Source organism: Tympanuchus pallidicinctus, unplaced genomic scaffold (genome assembly GCF_026119805.1).
Source record: "Tympanuchus pallidicinctus isolate F22 unplaced genomic scaffold, pur_lepc_1.0 scaffold18, whole genome shotgun sequence".
Classification (NCBI taxonomy): domain Eukaryota; kingdom Metazoa; phylum Chordata; class Aves; order Galliformes; family Phasianidae; genus Tympanuchus; species Tympanuchus pallidicinctus.
This window is the reverse complement of record NW_026294699.1, coordinates 14832732-14849151: the sequence shown is the minus strand read 5'-3', so window position 1 is coordinate 14849151 and position 16420 is coordinate 14832732. Positions and strand designations below refer to the sequence as shown.

General features: G+C 42.1%; 1 protein-coding gene and 1 long non-coding RNA gene across 2 annotated transcripts in view; one reads left to right on the top strand and one right to left on the bottom strand.

Annotated features, from left to right (window-relative positions):
- The window catches only part of LOC128078862 (uncharacterized), a 129731-nt gene that overhangs the window by 47418 nt on the left and 65893 nt on the right, over positions 1-16420 (bottom strand). The window lies entirely within an intron of this gene.
- The window catches only part of SHISA9 (shisa family member 9), a 154453-nt gene continuing 144338 nt past the window's right edge, over positions 6306-16420 (top strand). The window contains exons 1-2 of the mRNA XM_052679480.1: positions 6306-7157; positions 14511-14638. Coding sequence (XP_052535440.1) covers positions 6556-7157; positions 14511-14638 — 730 coding nt within the window. The 5' untranslated portion in view covers positions 6306-6555. The remainder of the gene's footprint in view (positions 7158-14510; positions 14639-16420) is intronic.

Genomic DNA, 16420 nt, shown 5'->3' with positions numbered 1-16420 from the left:
CCAAAATTCAAACCATGCATCTAAGAGCAGTGTTGGGGTTGTGACCACTGCCCTGGGAGCTTGTTCCAGTGCCAGACCATGTAAGGTGAAGAACCTTTCCCTTATTTGATCTGACCTTCCCCTGACCACTGATATCTGCTCTCATCATCGGCTTATACCGCTTCAAGATTCCCTAATGTTTTCACATTACAGTTAAAATCCTTTAATTTATGCTGATGTCCATCAGCTGTGTGAAAAAAGTTTATTAATTTTGTTTTGTTTTGTTTTTACAGAGCACATTATTTACTTTAAGTAGTTACTTTTCAGTGAACTATTGACATGATGCAAATTGCAAAGAGACTGGATTGGTGTCTTTTCCTTCAAGATATGTAAAACACAATGCCAAGACAGATATTCTAGACAGATACTTGAGGTAATTATAATTGCACTATCTGAGTGCTAAGAAATACCAGTTATGAATCCCACAAACACTAGCAGAATTGTCTCTAGAAAGTAAGCACATGAAACTGCATTTAGTTTCCTACCTTCATGATCTTCATGTCACTATATCTGGTTGATAGATTATGCTGTCTCACTGGCTATCTGCCTGGAGGAAAGAGAAACAATTCCCCTTGGACTGAGCTTCAGTACTTCTCTTTACATTGGCTGTCATGTGGAGTCGAGAACAGACAGTTTTTACCATCTGCCTAAAAGATGGCCTGGAACTTGTATGTGTGTTGGTGCATGTCAACAGTTTTCCCATACATGTGCCTAAATTTAGTCACTGCATTCATTACTGGGCTTTCAAATATGTGACCAGATTTTCAGAAGTACTGACCAATCAGAAATCCGGTGATTTTAATGCAAGCTGTGATTATTCAGAATCTGAACAAAATCACCCAGTGCAGTTTTCATTTTAAGTCAATAGAAAGATGGGTGTTAATTTCGTAGGTACTGGGTTGGACTGTAGTCTTTGGCAACTAGTCTGACACTCTCAGCCAGGCACTTGCTTGGTAATAGTGTGAGTGAGTCTGATAGTCACATAAGACCTGCGGTGTCATGTAATCAAAAAAAGAATCACAGAACTCCGGCTGCCGTTCCTTTATTGTATCCTTTATTTTATCTGTCTTATCATTTATTTGAAAATCTTGGGTGTCATAGCAGTTAACATCCTTTAAAAATGAACCTGTCAGAGAAATTTTCTTTTCCTTCTTCACAAATAGGAGAATTCCTACATCTATCTGTTATTACTACATATACGATCCAGAATACTTCATTTCTTGGGTGGGCATGTTGTTACAGCTATCCATGGATAGTTGTCTTTATAACTAAGGCCTATTATTAGGAAAACACACTGAAAAGGTCTATTGTTCAGTAAGAACTTCTGATTTTCATTTCCTGCCCTAATACACTTTGGAAGACACATAAAATACAAGGTGACTAAATTCCTTATAAATTATGTAATACAGAAACTTTACATTTCTGTGAAGAGAAAGTTACTCACCTCTGAGCTTCACAGCTCACTTTTAGCCCCTGAGAGTCAGTAGTGCTAGAATGGACAGACTATCACTGATTCACTAATTGGACTTCATATACTGGCTTCCAGCCGTAGAAGTTCCAGGCCTGGGGAAAGAACATTTTAGTCTACCTTCTAGACACTGCTATGTAGCCTCTTAGCTGTTCTAATGTATGCCAGAGCCTGACAGTAGAGGATTAAAATTTTTTCTCTGCTCTGTCCTCTTTTTTTGCCTAAGCACAGCTTCTATATACTAAGGCACAGTATACAGCCTATTATACTGCCTTTAACCTTGAAAATTTTTATTGCTATTTTAGTTCTGTTTAGAAAGGCTTTCTTTCTGCCTTGAAAAGTTGAACTCAAGGGAACAAAGGTAGCTTGGTTTTCAGTTGGAAGGCTACAAAAGCAGGTCCACGGTTTTGATCCTCCGTAGCCCTTTTTTCTTTTTTTGGAAACAAGATATAAAGATTTTGCTGTTTAGAGTCTGGAATGATCTGCAGAGCTTTCTTTGCCAGCTGCAGTAATTCTTAGACAGTCAGTCCTTCCAGATGTAAATTCTGTGGCAATCTAATTTAAATCAAGTAGAAACACACTTAGTTCACTAGTACTCGCAATACTGTTACAATTCAAAAACAACATCAATCTTGCCAAAGAGAGAAAATGATTGGCAGCTTTCCCTGGTCAAAATTAGAGGGATAGCTGTGCAACAGGCAAAGCTGAGGGCACAATGCATTTTTCAGCCCCCAGTGGCATTTTGGCACTTTTCCCTGGTGTATACTGAAGACCCTTACAGTATACGCGTTGTCTCTTCTACATTTAAAAGTATTCCATTTGCCTTCTTTATTTATCTTTTTTCTTTGTTTGTTTTCTGGTTTAAACTACTTCCTATGAGTTAAACTGAAGCTACAAGAGCTGTCAGAATTTCATTAAATTCCTTCCAAACATAAATACTGTTAATGTCCCCTTCCCCACCTCAACACATACAATTACTTTGGTTTTGGTTTTACAATAAGATGGTCGAGAAAAATATTTGGTGATAAAGGTAATCACTACATTGTAGAATTGCGATAAACTGTTTTTACTCCTCAATGAGTCATGAAAACAAATCGTGATTTTTCATTCATGAGGCACCTCGTGGCTTAGTAAATTCTCTTGCTGGTGATCCCTTTGCTATGCGCAAGCTGTATTTTGATGACAGTAACTAAAGAAGTACTCAGTATGATGTGTAATGTTTGTAAGATGTTCTAAGTTGCTATGAATTCAAGCAGCCTCCTTGTTAAATACGTTTTGTTGCTTCTTCAACTCGTGTTGGCTAATTTGTATGTCTCATGTTACTCGACAACAGACATATTCTAACATTTAAGTATACTGTTAAAAACTAGTAATTGTAAGTATGCTGCCACTTGGCCTCATGTAATTATCATCTGTTTTGTTTTCCAGCCATAGTACATTTCATGTCTATACATCCAAATATTCCATTGGAGTACAAAATGAATACATAGGAAGCAGACAGGTTAAGACACTGCTTAATTCTAGTTTCCACATGGAACTGCTTATCACAAAGTACTCTTCATATCAATACTGTCTGAGATCAGGCCTGCCTAGCTGCCTTTTCTGACAGATATTCTTAGTTATGGAGAGCCTGTTAATAATGACTGAACTTCATGACATTTCTCTGGAATTAATGATTGACTAGAAGACTCCAGTGGCGCAGTGCTTGGCAGAGGACCATTCTCTCCAGCAGGCAGTCTTTCCCTAGGAAATACTCAGAGGTTGCATGAAGATTAGTATTATTATTTACAAAATGAAATAGTGAATTTTAAGCATGATCATTGCAATTGCTCTGTGTTTTAATTGTTCAGTATTCTTCAGATTAATCTCCACCTCAGTGTTCAGGTTAACATGTGTTCTCTTTCTTAATTTTACTTTTTCAGAATCACTTATTTACATAAAAGCTTGCGAAAATCACTTCTAATATTTCATACAAAACGTAACATACATAATACACACATATCTGTGCAAAGTATGAAGGTGTAATGTGTTTGTTTAATTTCCACTAAGAAATGGCTATACAATGCTATATGCGTCCCCCCAAAAACCTGTTTTCTAGATTAAAATGGAACAAGCAATATTGCCATTGATTCATGTGTGAAAGTCTCATTGAAAATAGAGAAGTATAAGAGGACTAATGTGCTTTGTAGAAGGTCTGTGCCTACAGTTAAGTACTTCACTTAGCTAAGTGGATATGTGCTTGAGTAAAGACATGCTCTGTGGGTTGAAACTTCATGTTCTCAATTGTTCCAGAGGCAAAATACATTAGTTGTGGAATTAAGCTATAGAAAAAATAAGCAATTATTACTTACTTCAATGCAGTGACAAGAGGGATGTCTAGAAAACAGACAGTCCTGATGCTATATTGTGAAATCTTTTGTGTTTCTCAGCTTCATAAAGACAACTGAAATCAAAGTTTATTTACAGTTTTAATTGAAAAAAAAAAAAACTTTAGAAAATCATGCAGTGACCCAATACATGCCCCAGTACTGTACGAAAAGCCTGTTCCTCTCAGTTTTAGTTCTGTTATTTCCGTTGTTACGCTCAATGGTTATATATTTTGATCACATAGATAATTTGACATCTGCACACTAGGAAAGCATTATAACACACTGCAGCAGGCAAAAAAAAAAGGGGGGGGCCTCACAATATAGTCAAGAATAAGTCGAGTTCACCCTTACAATTCTAAGAGATAACGTAGTGAAAATAACTTCACTAATATTACTAACAGGAACATCGTGCATAATTAGAGTAATTTATGATTTATTAGGGTAATAGGATTCATGGGTTCTGAGTTCAATAGGTCTTATGCTGTCACAGGAAACACTTTTTTTTTTCTTCCCTAGTTCTGACCTCCATTTCCTAGGACACGCATTTAGAGTCAGATCCTGATCTGGTGGAACTGTGTCCACCACATGTTAGATTCTAGCCTGAATACTTTGTTGCTGTTGCACAACACCCAAGGAAATCCCCAGGAACTTACCAAACAAGGAATGCATACCATAGCCAGTCAGGATTAATGGCCTACAGAATAAATCATTTTTGATGCTATTATTTCTGCACGTGCATGGCACTAATCATGCAAAATATTTAAGCAGCTTTTCAGCAAACAGGGGAGCTTGTATAATCTTATGTACCTGACAAGACTGGCCTTTAAAAGTCTACAGATACAACAGTATGATTCACTTTCGTGCTGTACCTTCAGCACAAATTGCATCACAAAGTGTTAAATAATAAATAACAGCAGAGTGAAGTATACACAAGAGAGGAATGATATGATTTCAGAGGAGACTTGAAAGGGGATGTTGATGAGGTGGAGGTGTTAAGAATTAAATATTAACAAAAAGGCTGGTTTGGCTGAGACCAATTGTTTTCCTCTGCTGAGGAATAAAGGGGCTTTCTGACCTGCAGGAAGGCTTTCTGCCAACCCGTTTGGTGGAATCATCACATTGTACTTGGAGTCTATTTTTAAGAGAAAGCAAAGGATCGCAATTAGCTAACGACAGCCCTCTCCAGTTCCAAACGTCTGCTTTGTCCTCTGCCTCACCTCTCCGCTCACTACTGCTTCGCAAACCCACACGAACCTGGTCCGAGTTGCTGGGGAGCAGCGGCCACGCAGCCCCTCTCCCCAGCTGAGGCCATCCAGACGTGTCCCTGAGGAGCGGGGGAGCTGCTCCTAACCCGGCCCACACGGCTACATCCCGCCATAACGGCTTGTTTCCTACATTTGGTGGCAGCATAGCATTCAGGATAATACCACTGCTGTTCGTGCAGGTCGCTGCCAAAGCAAACGGTGGGATGACGGAGTCAAGCGGCAAGGAATGGCTAAAAACTCTTTCCCAGAGTCAATGCCGTGTTTGGGGGAAGTTATTTTAATTCAGCGTCTCACGGGCAACCTTACCGCGTCCCCAGAAGCCAGCCCGACCGGCATTGTAACGAGATTTCTAAATAACTGACGTGCAGGGGCAGCTCACGTTTAGCAGCCACACGCACAGCCCCGCCGCAAGCCGCGCAGCACGGGTAACGCGCTACCTGAGGGCAGCGCGCGCCCATGCCCGCGCTTTAGCGGAGACGCGGCCCCGTGCGCGGCGCCCTGCCGGGACCCGCCCGCCCCTCGCAGGTGAGCGAAGCTCCAGCCGCACCGCCAAGCGCGCGCATAGCGGAGCGCTCCTCGCACTCCGGCGCGCACCTGGGCCTGGAGCCCGCGCGCTGCAGGGGGGCGCGAGACCGCAGCCGCGCCGCGCCGCCCCCCGCCCCGTCCGGCCGTTACCCCGGAGCGGCGCGCAGGACGGGGAGAGGAGGCGCTGCCGCGCTTTCGAAGACGCACCTGTGGGGAGCGCCCACCTAAGCGGTTAGTCTCTTATGTAAGGAATCCGCGGCGGGGGACGGGCGCCTTGAGGGGCTGCTGGGCGCGAGTAAAGCCCCGCGGGGGAGGGCTGCGCGGGAACGGGCGGCTCTGCAGAGCGGTGCCCGGGGAAAGGGGCCGCGCTCGGCGTTCGGGCGTCCGCCGGCGCCTCGGTGCCTAGGCTGGGCCGGCGGGGCCGCCTCGCCCTCACGCTCCGCCGCGGGGCAGCCTTCCCCCGCCGGCTGGATGCTGCCCCTCGGCTCGCCGGGCTCCGGGCAGGGGCTCTGCGGGCGCCGGCTGAGGGAGTCGCGCGACGGGCCGCGCCGGGCTCGGCGGGGGAGCGGAAGGCGGGCGCCAGGCGGCGCGAGGCGGCCCCGCTCCGGTCCTTCCCTCCCCTGCGGCGCCCTCGCCCCGGCGCTCCCGCCCCACGCCCCGCTCCCAGCCCGCTCTTCCGCGCTGCCCCGCGCCGCCGCCGCACCTCCGCCCCCCGCACTCCTCCTCCTTCTCCTCCCGCGTGCTCCCTCTCCGCGCTCCCCGCTCCACAAGTGCCGCTCGCTCGGCTCCTCCGGCGCAGGGAGGCGCGAGGCTGCGGCCCGCGCGGGGCCGTCCGTAGCGCTGAAGGCGAACGCGGCTGAGGCGCGCCCGGCCGTTGACCGAGCCCTTTATGTCCAGCTCCCGGCGCGGCGCAGCTTCCAGCAAGTCGAGCGGCGGCGGCGGTGCTGAGCCGGGGCTGAGAGGCGGAATGGAAGGTTTCGTTCGGCTGCTCTTCGGTTACTTGGTGGCGGACTTGCTTACGCTGGTTTGTCGGGCTCAGGAGAAAGCCGGCCAGCAGCTGGGGAGTTTCGTGGTGCTCTCGGGAGGAAACCGCTCCAGCCTTGGGGAACAACCGGACCCCTCCGAGCCACCTCCCACCCCGGACTTCTGCAGGGGCTACTTCGACGTGATGGGGCAGTGGGACCCTCCCTTTAACTGCAGCTCGGGGGAGTTCATCTTCTGCTGCGGCACTTGTGGCTTCAGATTTTGCTGCAAGTTTAAGAAGACAAGGCTGGATCAAAGCACCTGCACGAACTACGAGACGCCGCTGTGGATGAACACTGGGAAGCCTCCTTCCCGCATAGATGACCCTCTGCACGACCCCACCAGGGATAAAACCAACCTCATCGTCTACATTATCTGTGGGGTTGTGGCAGTTATGGTGCTGGTGGGAATCTTCACCAAACTAGGGCTGGAAAAGGCACACAGACCTCAGCGGGAGCACATGTCCAGGTAAGGTTGAGTGTTGCGTGCGGGGTCCCTTCCTCCATCGCTCCTCTCCAAAAAAAAAAAAAAAAAAAAAAAAAAAAGCCCACGAGTTCCTAAACAATATGTCTACCCAGGCAGGCGGGCTTTATTCCCCTGCAAGGTAACTGAGACCAACTTCAGAGAGCAGGGCTTCTATGGTTCCCCAAGCCGAGGTTATCATAGTGCATGCATACTGAAGAAGAATAGAAATTAATAGGGTAGTGTGCACACAGAGCAGTCAGTTTTTATCTGCAGCATTGGACATACTCCCCAGTAATATCCAGCAAGTCTTTCTACGTACACTGTAGTTGAATAGGAAAAGAAAAAATTCTGAAACCAGAAACAGTGAATTATAGAAAGCCTGGTAGGTTCTCTCTTCCAACTGTTTTGAAGCCTGGAAAATGTTTTTATCTTCTCAACTGAAGATGTAAACAAATGTCATCTCGCTCTCCCTTTCCAGCTGCAAAATGGTTTTGGCAGGACCTTCCCTACTCCCCCAGCCTTTGAAAGCGTGTGAGCTATTTGTAAAATATCTGAGCTGTGAAAATGAGCCAGGGTAGAAGGGAAGAGGGAGACAAAAAGGAAATGCTATTGTAGAATTGCTTAATGTTTTTTCAGTTACCGTTGAGAATTTTAACACAGAATATGAAGATCTTGTCATCCATAAATGTGTTATACTCTGTATCCACTGTGTAATGGCTGAGTTACACCGAAGAGAATCTCCCCCACCTAGAGTTAGGCATGCTGTGTGCTGTCTACTCCAGATACAGGCTGCCTAGTGGTGGACAGGCAAGTGGGCAGCTTAGGACAGAGCCCAGTGTCTTAAACAACGTATTCCAAACCAGGATGGTCACAGCAGTTCAAAATCAAGGCATAACACGTGTGCCAAGTTTGCAGTCTATCTGATTTTTTTTATGCTAATCCCAAGCACATGAAAGTAAAGCAGAGGAGGGGGGGGAGGGAAGGCATTAAAAAAAGGGTATCTCTCTGTTAAAGAGCCTAAATTAACTCCAATGTCTTGGGCAACTTTAGAAATGCAGTGCAATTAAAAGGATGCCTTCTACTGGGCATGCAGTGAGGCAGAAAGATTCCCCTTGCCCTGGTGATGATGTAGTTCACAATCTTTAAAGCTTAGATGAAAAGTCTTTGAAATGTAGCTCAAGAAATCAACTCAACACCTGGAGCCGTATCGCGGCAGCTTATCATGGAATGTACAGGAAAAAGCCACCAAAAACTCCTGCAAAGGAATTGTCTGTTCGCTAAGTTATTTGCTATTTATGAACTGGCTGATATGGATACTACTGAGAACAAAACATCACAAATTTTAGTCAACTCAATACTGTGTGTCAGTGGCAATTCTGCAAAGCCAGTTTTCTTTGAGCAAGGTATATTAATCCTTTAGACATTTTGAATATTCTGACTGCAAAACTGAGTCAAAATAAATATAAATAATAACGTGGATCCCACTTTATTTTTTCACTCTGACCCTTAAACTAAGGGGCTGAAGCTTGTTTGTGAAAAGCTGTCATATGCTTCAGTCTATTTCTGTGATGTCTTTGTGCAGGCAATAAGTCAAAGCTTGTAACAAAAAGCAGGACAAAGCAATGGTGTAGCCATCCCTGCTTATACCTGGCTTAAACAGATCCAACTTCTACTAACAGAAATACTTGCTGAAGAAGCTCTTTGTATTTGCTATCTAAAGTACAGGTGTTAAGTATTCTGAAATGATATTCTATCTTCTGATATTCTGGGAAACAGTATTACGAGGGACAAGAAAATATTCTGAGATCCCTGTCATGTGTGCATAAAGATTAGGTTTCTGAAGTGGTTCTTGGAAAGGTCATGTGTTATCCTAATTACTTAACACTGTCTGAGATCTTGTACCTTCCTCGCTGTGAAAACATTCAAATCAGGATTATAGCAACTGGGAAAGTCATGATCACATGGAAAAACAGTCACCCACTCACTGCACATAATAGCTAGTCATCTTCTGATGAAGCAGTACTACAGCTTTTTTTTTTTTTTTCCCTCCCCAAAAGTTCTCACACTCCTATTACAGTTGTGTGGGGTGGGTCTGGTATAGCATTACTTGTAAAAGGAATTGATTTGTAAATCCTTTGGGCAATCTAAAAATCTTTCATTGAGTGAAGAACTGAAGTATTCTTTTATCCTCCCATGCGTGTTTAACTAAAACATTCCATCCTCATTTTACACTACTAATACTCTGAAAAAGAAGTTGCAGTACTTAAGCAATAATTTATCAGTTTAAATAGTTAATAGTACCAGCAATTAAAATAATATCTAGTCTGTATTTGCATTCACCTTCTTTTGTAATACTAATTTCTACAACTAAAAAAAACATGCAGAACAAACCCAAATCAAAACTAGCACCCCTTATGCTTTTTTTCTGTACCAAATCTTATTAATAAGCAAAAATGTAATGCACTGACAGTGTTAGGTAGGCCCATTCAGAAGTGTAAGTGCTATTCCATTTTGGCTGGCAACAAAAAACATGCATACAGAAACTGATTTGATATCTATTTCCTTGCTAAGATTGTATCTTTTCCCTCCCTTACCTACAGGTACAGGAAATAGTGGAATTCTCTCAATTCTTATGAACAAATTCACCTAAGTAAAGGCTAGTAGTGCTTATCAGATAAGGTGATGGATGATGTAAGCTGACTTTTTTATAAGAGCTGATTTTTTTTAAGGGAACAGGATACAACTGGTGTAAATTACGTAATGCCATTTTTCTATTTACTATTTAGAAACACAGAGACCTGCACGGGAGAATAAGAATGTTGACTTGTAAACAGGGAGCAGGTCTGTGCCATACTTAGTAATTCCTTGCATCATTTCATCTTGAGGTCAGTGGATCTGCTGCTGAAGTAAGACACTTGTGTATGTTAGAGCAGAGAAAACTTCTCAGAGTTGGTGAGCTTAGTTTCTATAGCCTTTCATTATATTTTGTTTACTTCTATACCAAAACAAACCACAAACACTATTCATTTCATATGAATTTTCCTGAAATATTTCACAATGAAAGAACAGTGGGGAAATGTAGTTGTACCCACAGCAAAAACAAACAGACAAAAAACCCCACAAGAAAACTTAGTGGACAAGGCTATTTAGCACAAAGAAGTTGCTTACTTTTCTTTTAAGAAAAAATGCCAAATATGAAACTATTGACAATTTCTTTCCTTTGCTTTTAAATAAAACACTCCTACTGTTGGCATGGAACTGTGAATATAGAAGATGAAAGTGGAGAATTAAGTATGGTATTAACTCTGCATCATGTATTTCCCTTTAGACATCATATGATAATGCACTGTTTATATCATTTTCCCTTTTAAATTTGTTAGTTGATATTACAAGGAGATAAATGTTCCCTCAGCTACTGTGTTCAGGAACCAAGCAGCAATAGTAGTGTCCAAGTAGAGCAACTCTTCCTTTACCTAAATGCCTTTCAAAAGAATAAGATGGTGTATGTTATCAGATGTGGCAGAGGGATTGCGTGTGGCAGTATCATGCCTAAAAGGAGAAGAGAAGCAATCTGCCTCCTGAAGCAGACCTCGAAGCCCTGCTGTTTAGGAGGGCAGCGCGTGCTTGCTGCTTAAGACTTGCATCAGTGAGACTTTCAGGCTCTGTAAAATGATGAATTCTTGAAAATGTGTAGAATAAGCAAAACCTTTACTTCTTTTCCATGGAGGAGATCTTTCTGTAAACAAAACTACACCTTTGTCTTCTTCTCTAATCCTCATGGAGAATGTGCAAACAAACCTGGAACTGAACGAACAATATTTACACTCCTACTCCTAGCTCCTGTTGTCTTTTTTTTTGGTTTTTTTTTTTTTTCAAGCAGTGCTTCTGATAGCCAATAGCTGATAGTATGATAGTATGATAGTATGATAGTATAGCTGATTGTATAGCTGATAGCAGCTTTCCGAACATTATGAACCATCTGATCTCTTCTTTTATCCTTCTCAATGTGCTAAGCTCCTAAGTCAAGTCTTCTGTTGATTATTTGGAAGGCATATGCCTAGGGCCAACAATAGTCTGACTTGCCAAAATGCTGAATCCTACATGTGAAATTATTTCCCTTATGGATTTAGACCCAGTTTTGGAGGCAAAATTTAACAACTGACCTTCATGAAATAACTTGTGTTTCAGCTTCTTCAGGCTTATAGCCATAAGGGAAATGCCTGGCTCCACGTGCTTTGTAACATCTGAAAATAGTATTATATACCCAAAGAGAAATCTTATTGCAGAAGAAATCACAGAGTTTTGTGACAGTTGGATAGCTCTGGGCCATGTTTAGGTAATGTTCTTCCACTTCAGTAAAACTGCAGTCAATGTCAGTGTATCAATATGTAGCACTTAGATATCACTATGTTTTACATTTCCTTAAAAAATTATTATGTATAGCAGTGGTGTGAATCAAGTCCCTCCACACATAAGTATCACTTTTTGTATGATGATATTCAGGTGAGAAATGCACAAAGTCTGTTGGCCTATGCAGTATTTTTTGAAGCAAGCATTCATTCAAGAATGCTGCTGTGTACTCTGTATGCACAAAACTCTATATAGGCAAATCCCTAGGAAAAAAAATGCAGGTAACTGCATTGCTTTTGTGCTTCAGTAACATGAGCTGCCACACATTTTTAACTCTCCCTGACATCAGTGGAAGATAAGGACAAGCCTTTTGTTATATGAGCTATTTTGCCCTGGGAAGACTGTATAACTTTGGCTAGTACAGTACAAACATAGGTGCTGTGTCATTCAAAATCATTAAAAATAGAACTTGACGAGAAGTTCCTTTTTCCTTGACGTATTTGCACAGCTAATTCCTTAAAACCTGACTGAAAAAAAAGCCACACTAAAGAGGTAGAAAACTCAGCTGGCATTTTCACAGTCAGTCAGTAGTTAATCTGCTGCCATTTAAAGTCTATAGTTAACAATGTTCAACATCATATTAAGGGCAATGAGGAAGACATTTCAGAAAACCTGTTCTTGCAAGGCTGGGAAATGCTACACTATGTATTACAGGTTCACACAATTTTAAGTCCTGTGATGAAGGAACTTTGGTGCTTCTTTCCCAGAAATGTGTCCATCTGCCTCTGGAAAAAAAATAAATATTGCATGAATCCATAGAATCATAGAATCACAAGGTTGGAAAGGATCTATAAGATCATCGAGTCCAACCGTCTCCTCATCACCACTGCCACCACCAGCACTAACCCACATCACACTGCACGTCGTCCAGGCGCCTCTTGAACACTGCCAGGGACGGCGACTCCACCACCTCCCTGGGCAGCCATTGCAGTGCCTGACCACTCTCTGAGAGAAGAAGTTCTTCCTTATGGCCTACCTAAACCTCCTCTGATACAACTTGCAGCCATTGCCCCGTGTGCTGCTCATTGCCTGGGAGAAGAGGCCAAATCCCTCTTCGCCACAACCTCTCTTCAGGAGGTTGCAGAGTGCAGTGAGGTCTCCCCTGAGCCTCCTCTTCTCCACGCTGAACGATCCCAGCTCCCTCAGCCTCTCCTCATAAGACTTGTGCTCCAGACCCCTCACCAGTTTCGTTGTCCTTCTTTGGACAGGCTCCAGGACCTCAATGTCTTTCCTGTAGTGAGGGGCAATTGACTAGAATTGACTAGATATTGATAGTTTTGGTTCCTGTTATTCTAAACCGTCTTTTGCAATATAGTGCTTTATTTTAGCATCTTTTTCTACATACCTTTGTGAGATCTCTCCTAGTGATTTTTATTTTTCTGCTACATAGGCCAGTTCTGCAATTTCTGCTGTATAAGCATTGCTTCAAATGGAAGCATTGCTCTGATACCATTACAAGTGGAGGCACTGCTCTGATACCATTAATCATTTTGTTACTACCTTCTGACCTTTCACAGCATTTAGAGAATATTCTGTAACATGTTGATCACAACTGTAGCATTTAATAACATGATGCTAGCCCTAAACAGATGGAAACATCAGTACCATTCATCAGCGTGCCTGCAATCTGAGCAAGATTTATCTCAGAATTCCTCTTTGTATCTTAAGTGAAACAGCTATTTAATATTTAAAAGGACGGTGCTCCTTGATCAAGAAATCATCATGCAATGTAGCACAGCGCATGAGCTGGATGATACTTGTAGTGACGTTCACCAGTGAGCATGTTTACATTTATTTATTTGTTTATAAACTTGATGCACTGTCTGGGACACTGTATAATCTGGCAGAAAATTCAAGTAGACACAGTGCTTGGAAGATGCGTTCATTCCCTTCAAAAAGTAGCTGAAGGCATCTAAAAATTAACACCAGTAAGATAAATGGAGGATGCAAATAATGATCAGTGATGTACTGGCTTGCGTGGCACTGATAAGACCCAGTGAGCGTTTCTGATGCCAAGAGGAATGGTTTCTGCAGGTGGGCCGGTTATTTCTGGGGCACAGTGGTTCAGCGGGTGATGCTGTGATGCGCACCCAGGGGCTCATCCTGCTCCTAGTGAAGTCAACGGTGAAACTCCATGGCCCAGAATCAGAGGGGGAGATATTGCCGCGCTGAGATTTTCAGAACTTAAAACGTGTGCGTTCTTACCTACGTGATTCACACTGGGCAGGTTGTTTGACAGGGAACCAGTCATAGAAACTACACAAACATGGGATGAGCCTCTGTGTTACACAAAATTACTGCCTGCAGAAAACCCCCACGACCAGCTTCAGGTTGGGCCTGGCCATCCTGTGAGGACTCCTTCTGCCTGCTCTCTGCTGCTGTAAAGCTTTCATCCTTTTTCCAGCAATGTTACCGTGCCAGCTTTGCTCTGCTGTAATGATGAGGTCACTCTCATAGAAGTGAGAAAAGATGTTTTCAGCTGCCTTTTGAATGGAGAAAACTTAAAAACCTGCTTGTGGATGGTGCTGTGCCTACTGGATTGCTACAAGAAAATCAAAACCTTTCATCTTTGGTAACATTTTTCATTGAAAATGGTGGAGGCCACTGCACTGTGTGGTGCCCTGTGCAGCTGCATGTTTAAGAGTTGACTCTGACAGACCTGCTCAGTTTGACTGCAAAGGCCCTGTCACTGAGCACAGGCAATGGATGAACTCTGCAAGTCTCAAAAAGTGTAAATTGTGTTCTCATAGAGCAAAGACAGCTGAAGAACTGAGTCTTAGTGAAGTCTCATGATGAATTTGAGTTCCTGATTTTTCTGTGAATAGGAACAGTTTCTCCAGTAGACACTATGGTAGACTATCCCAAACAGAAACAACACACCTGGACTGTATTGCAAATAAAGACATTTTGCAACAGGCTTATTCTGAAATTTTGTTTGTTTTTCAGGGCTCTCGCTGATGTGATGCGACCACAAGGTCCTTGTACAACAGATCATATGGAAAGAGATCTCAACATTGTAGTACACGTGCAACATTATGAAAACATGGAGACAAGACCTCCTCCAAATAATTTACGTAAGTTGCTTTATAACTACATTAATATCTGGAATGCTCGCACTAAAATGATTTATTATGAAATGATATTGGTGGATGTCAAATATGAATATGCAGTAACAGGTTCTGGCAACTTAGAAATGATTTATCTCAGAATCAGAAATACCTAGATTTCCTGGTGCAGAAAGTGCAATGCTTACAGAAAACTATTTTGTTGAGAAAAAAAAGAGTTAGTCTTTGTTTTTAACCTTGTTGTCGTGGTTGACTGTTTCGAATCTTTGTCTAACTGATGTTTTTATTAAGCTCATCAACCTATTCCTTATTCTTGCTTTATTTTAATATTAAAAAAAAAATAATAAAAAAAAATGGCTAAGCTTACAGCAAGTTTTAACAAGATGCATCATACACCTGCAACACCCAAAAAGGAAGTGTTCCCATTGGGGTATCACCTAGTGGTCATCTCATTATCATTGTCACTAGTAAAATAGTTAAATACATTGCTACAGAGCATAAAGTTGTACCTAGTTTTCAATTTCCTCTTTTTTTTTTTTTTTCTGTAATGGAAATTTGAGAGGAAAACTATTACGTTTTAAATAATTGTTTTGTATTTGCTATTATTTATTTGTTCAAGATAAAGTAAAACTATACCTTGGAGCTTCAGAGGAAATATGGTGACATTTCAAGGGCTTCTGGAATCCTAGGCACTTTATTTCTCAGTCTTCTGTTATACAGATGCAGATCTTTGTTGTGCTTTGATGTGTCCCATTATGAACAGTTTGACTATAATTTTAATTTGCATATGTTTATATTGTATCCTTCTATATTATATACACACAGAGAAGTTACAGATTATGTGTTTACAATTTCAAGTTCAGTTAAAGAGGATCATTCAGGAAGGAATGGGTCATTAGGCAGTAAATGGCTTTATTTTGTGCTGTAGAGCAATGCCGTGGAGCATTCTGCTGCATGTATACTTTTTCCTGCATTGGTATTTGGGTTCTGAAACATTTAAAGTATAGTCTTATATTTTTCCTTATCTTTCTATAAATGGAGAAAGCAGAAAATTTGCTTATATTTAGATAAAGAATTAGTTTTGTTCAGAGCAGATAGTGCTGTTATTGTGAGATTTTATTGCTCTTCTTTTCGTGTGAACATTGTAAGAACAGGGAGAGAAAGAGAAGGTTCATGTGCTGGGTGCACTTCTGGTGTTTGTTTTGTGGTAAAGGCTGATGGTGATTTCTTACGCGCATGGTTACAGGACAACAGGAGAGAATTAAAGCTGTGACCTCTAATAAAGATTCCACCTATAGCGAAATCTGACATCTAATCTGTCTGCACTACTCAACAGCAAAGTACTTCCTGGGCATGTGCAGCTCTGCACCACTGAAGGGGAAAATACACACATACTGCAGCATTATATCTCTTAATTGCATAGAAGCACAGTTTCTTATGAGGAACTTATGCTTCTCTCCCAATTAAAGGTACTCTAACTGCTTTTTGCTCCTGTGGTTTGAGGAAGATATGCTCTCTTACTCTCTCTCTTTGCTCTGTGTGTTAGTTCTTTGCCAATCTCTTCTGATCCTTCCAGTGACTGTGCTTTCAAGCAGGAAGATGCCAAATGCTAATGGTCAGGTTACAACCCTTAGTTTCTGTCATATATGTATATTTAGAATCTCAGTTAATGAAGAGAGCCAGAAAGTTAATAGATTCCTACTACATTGACTGCATCTGGAATTTTGTAATCTTCATACTGAGGTTTTGCTGAAGAATTTCTATACTACAATATATGGCATACTGCAGTGA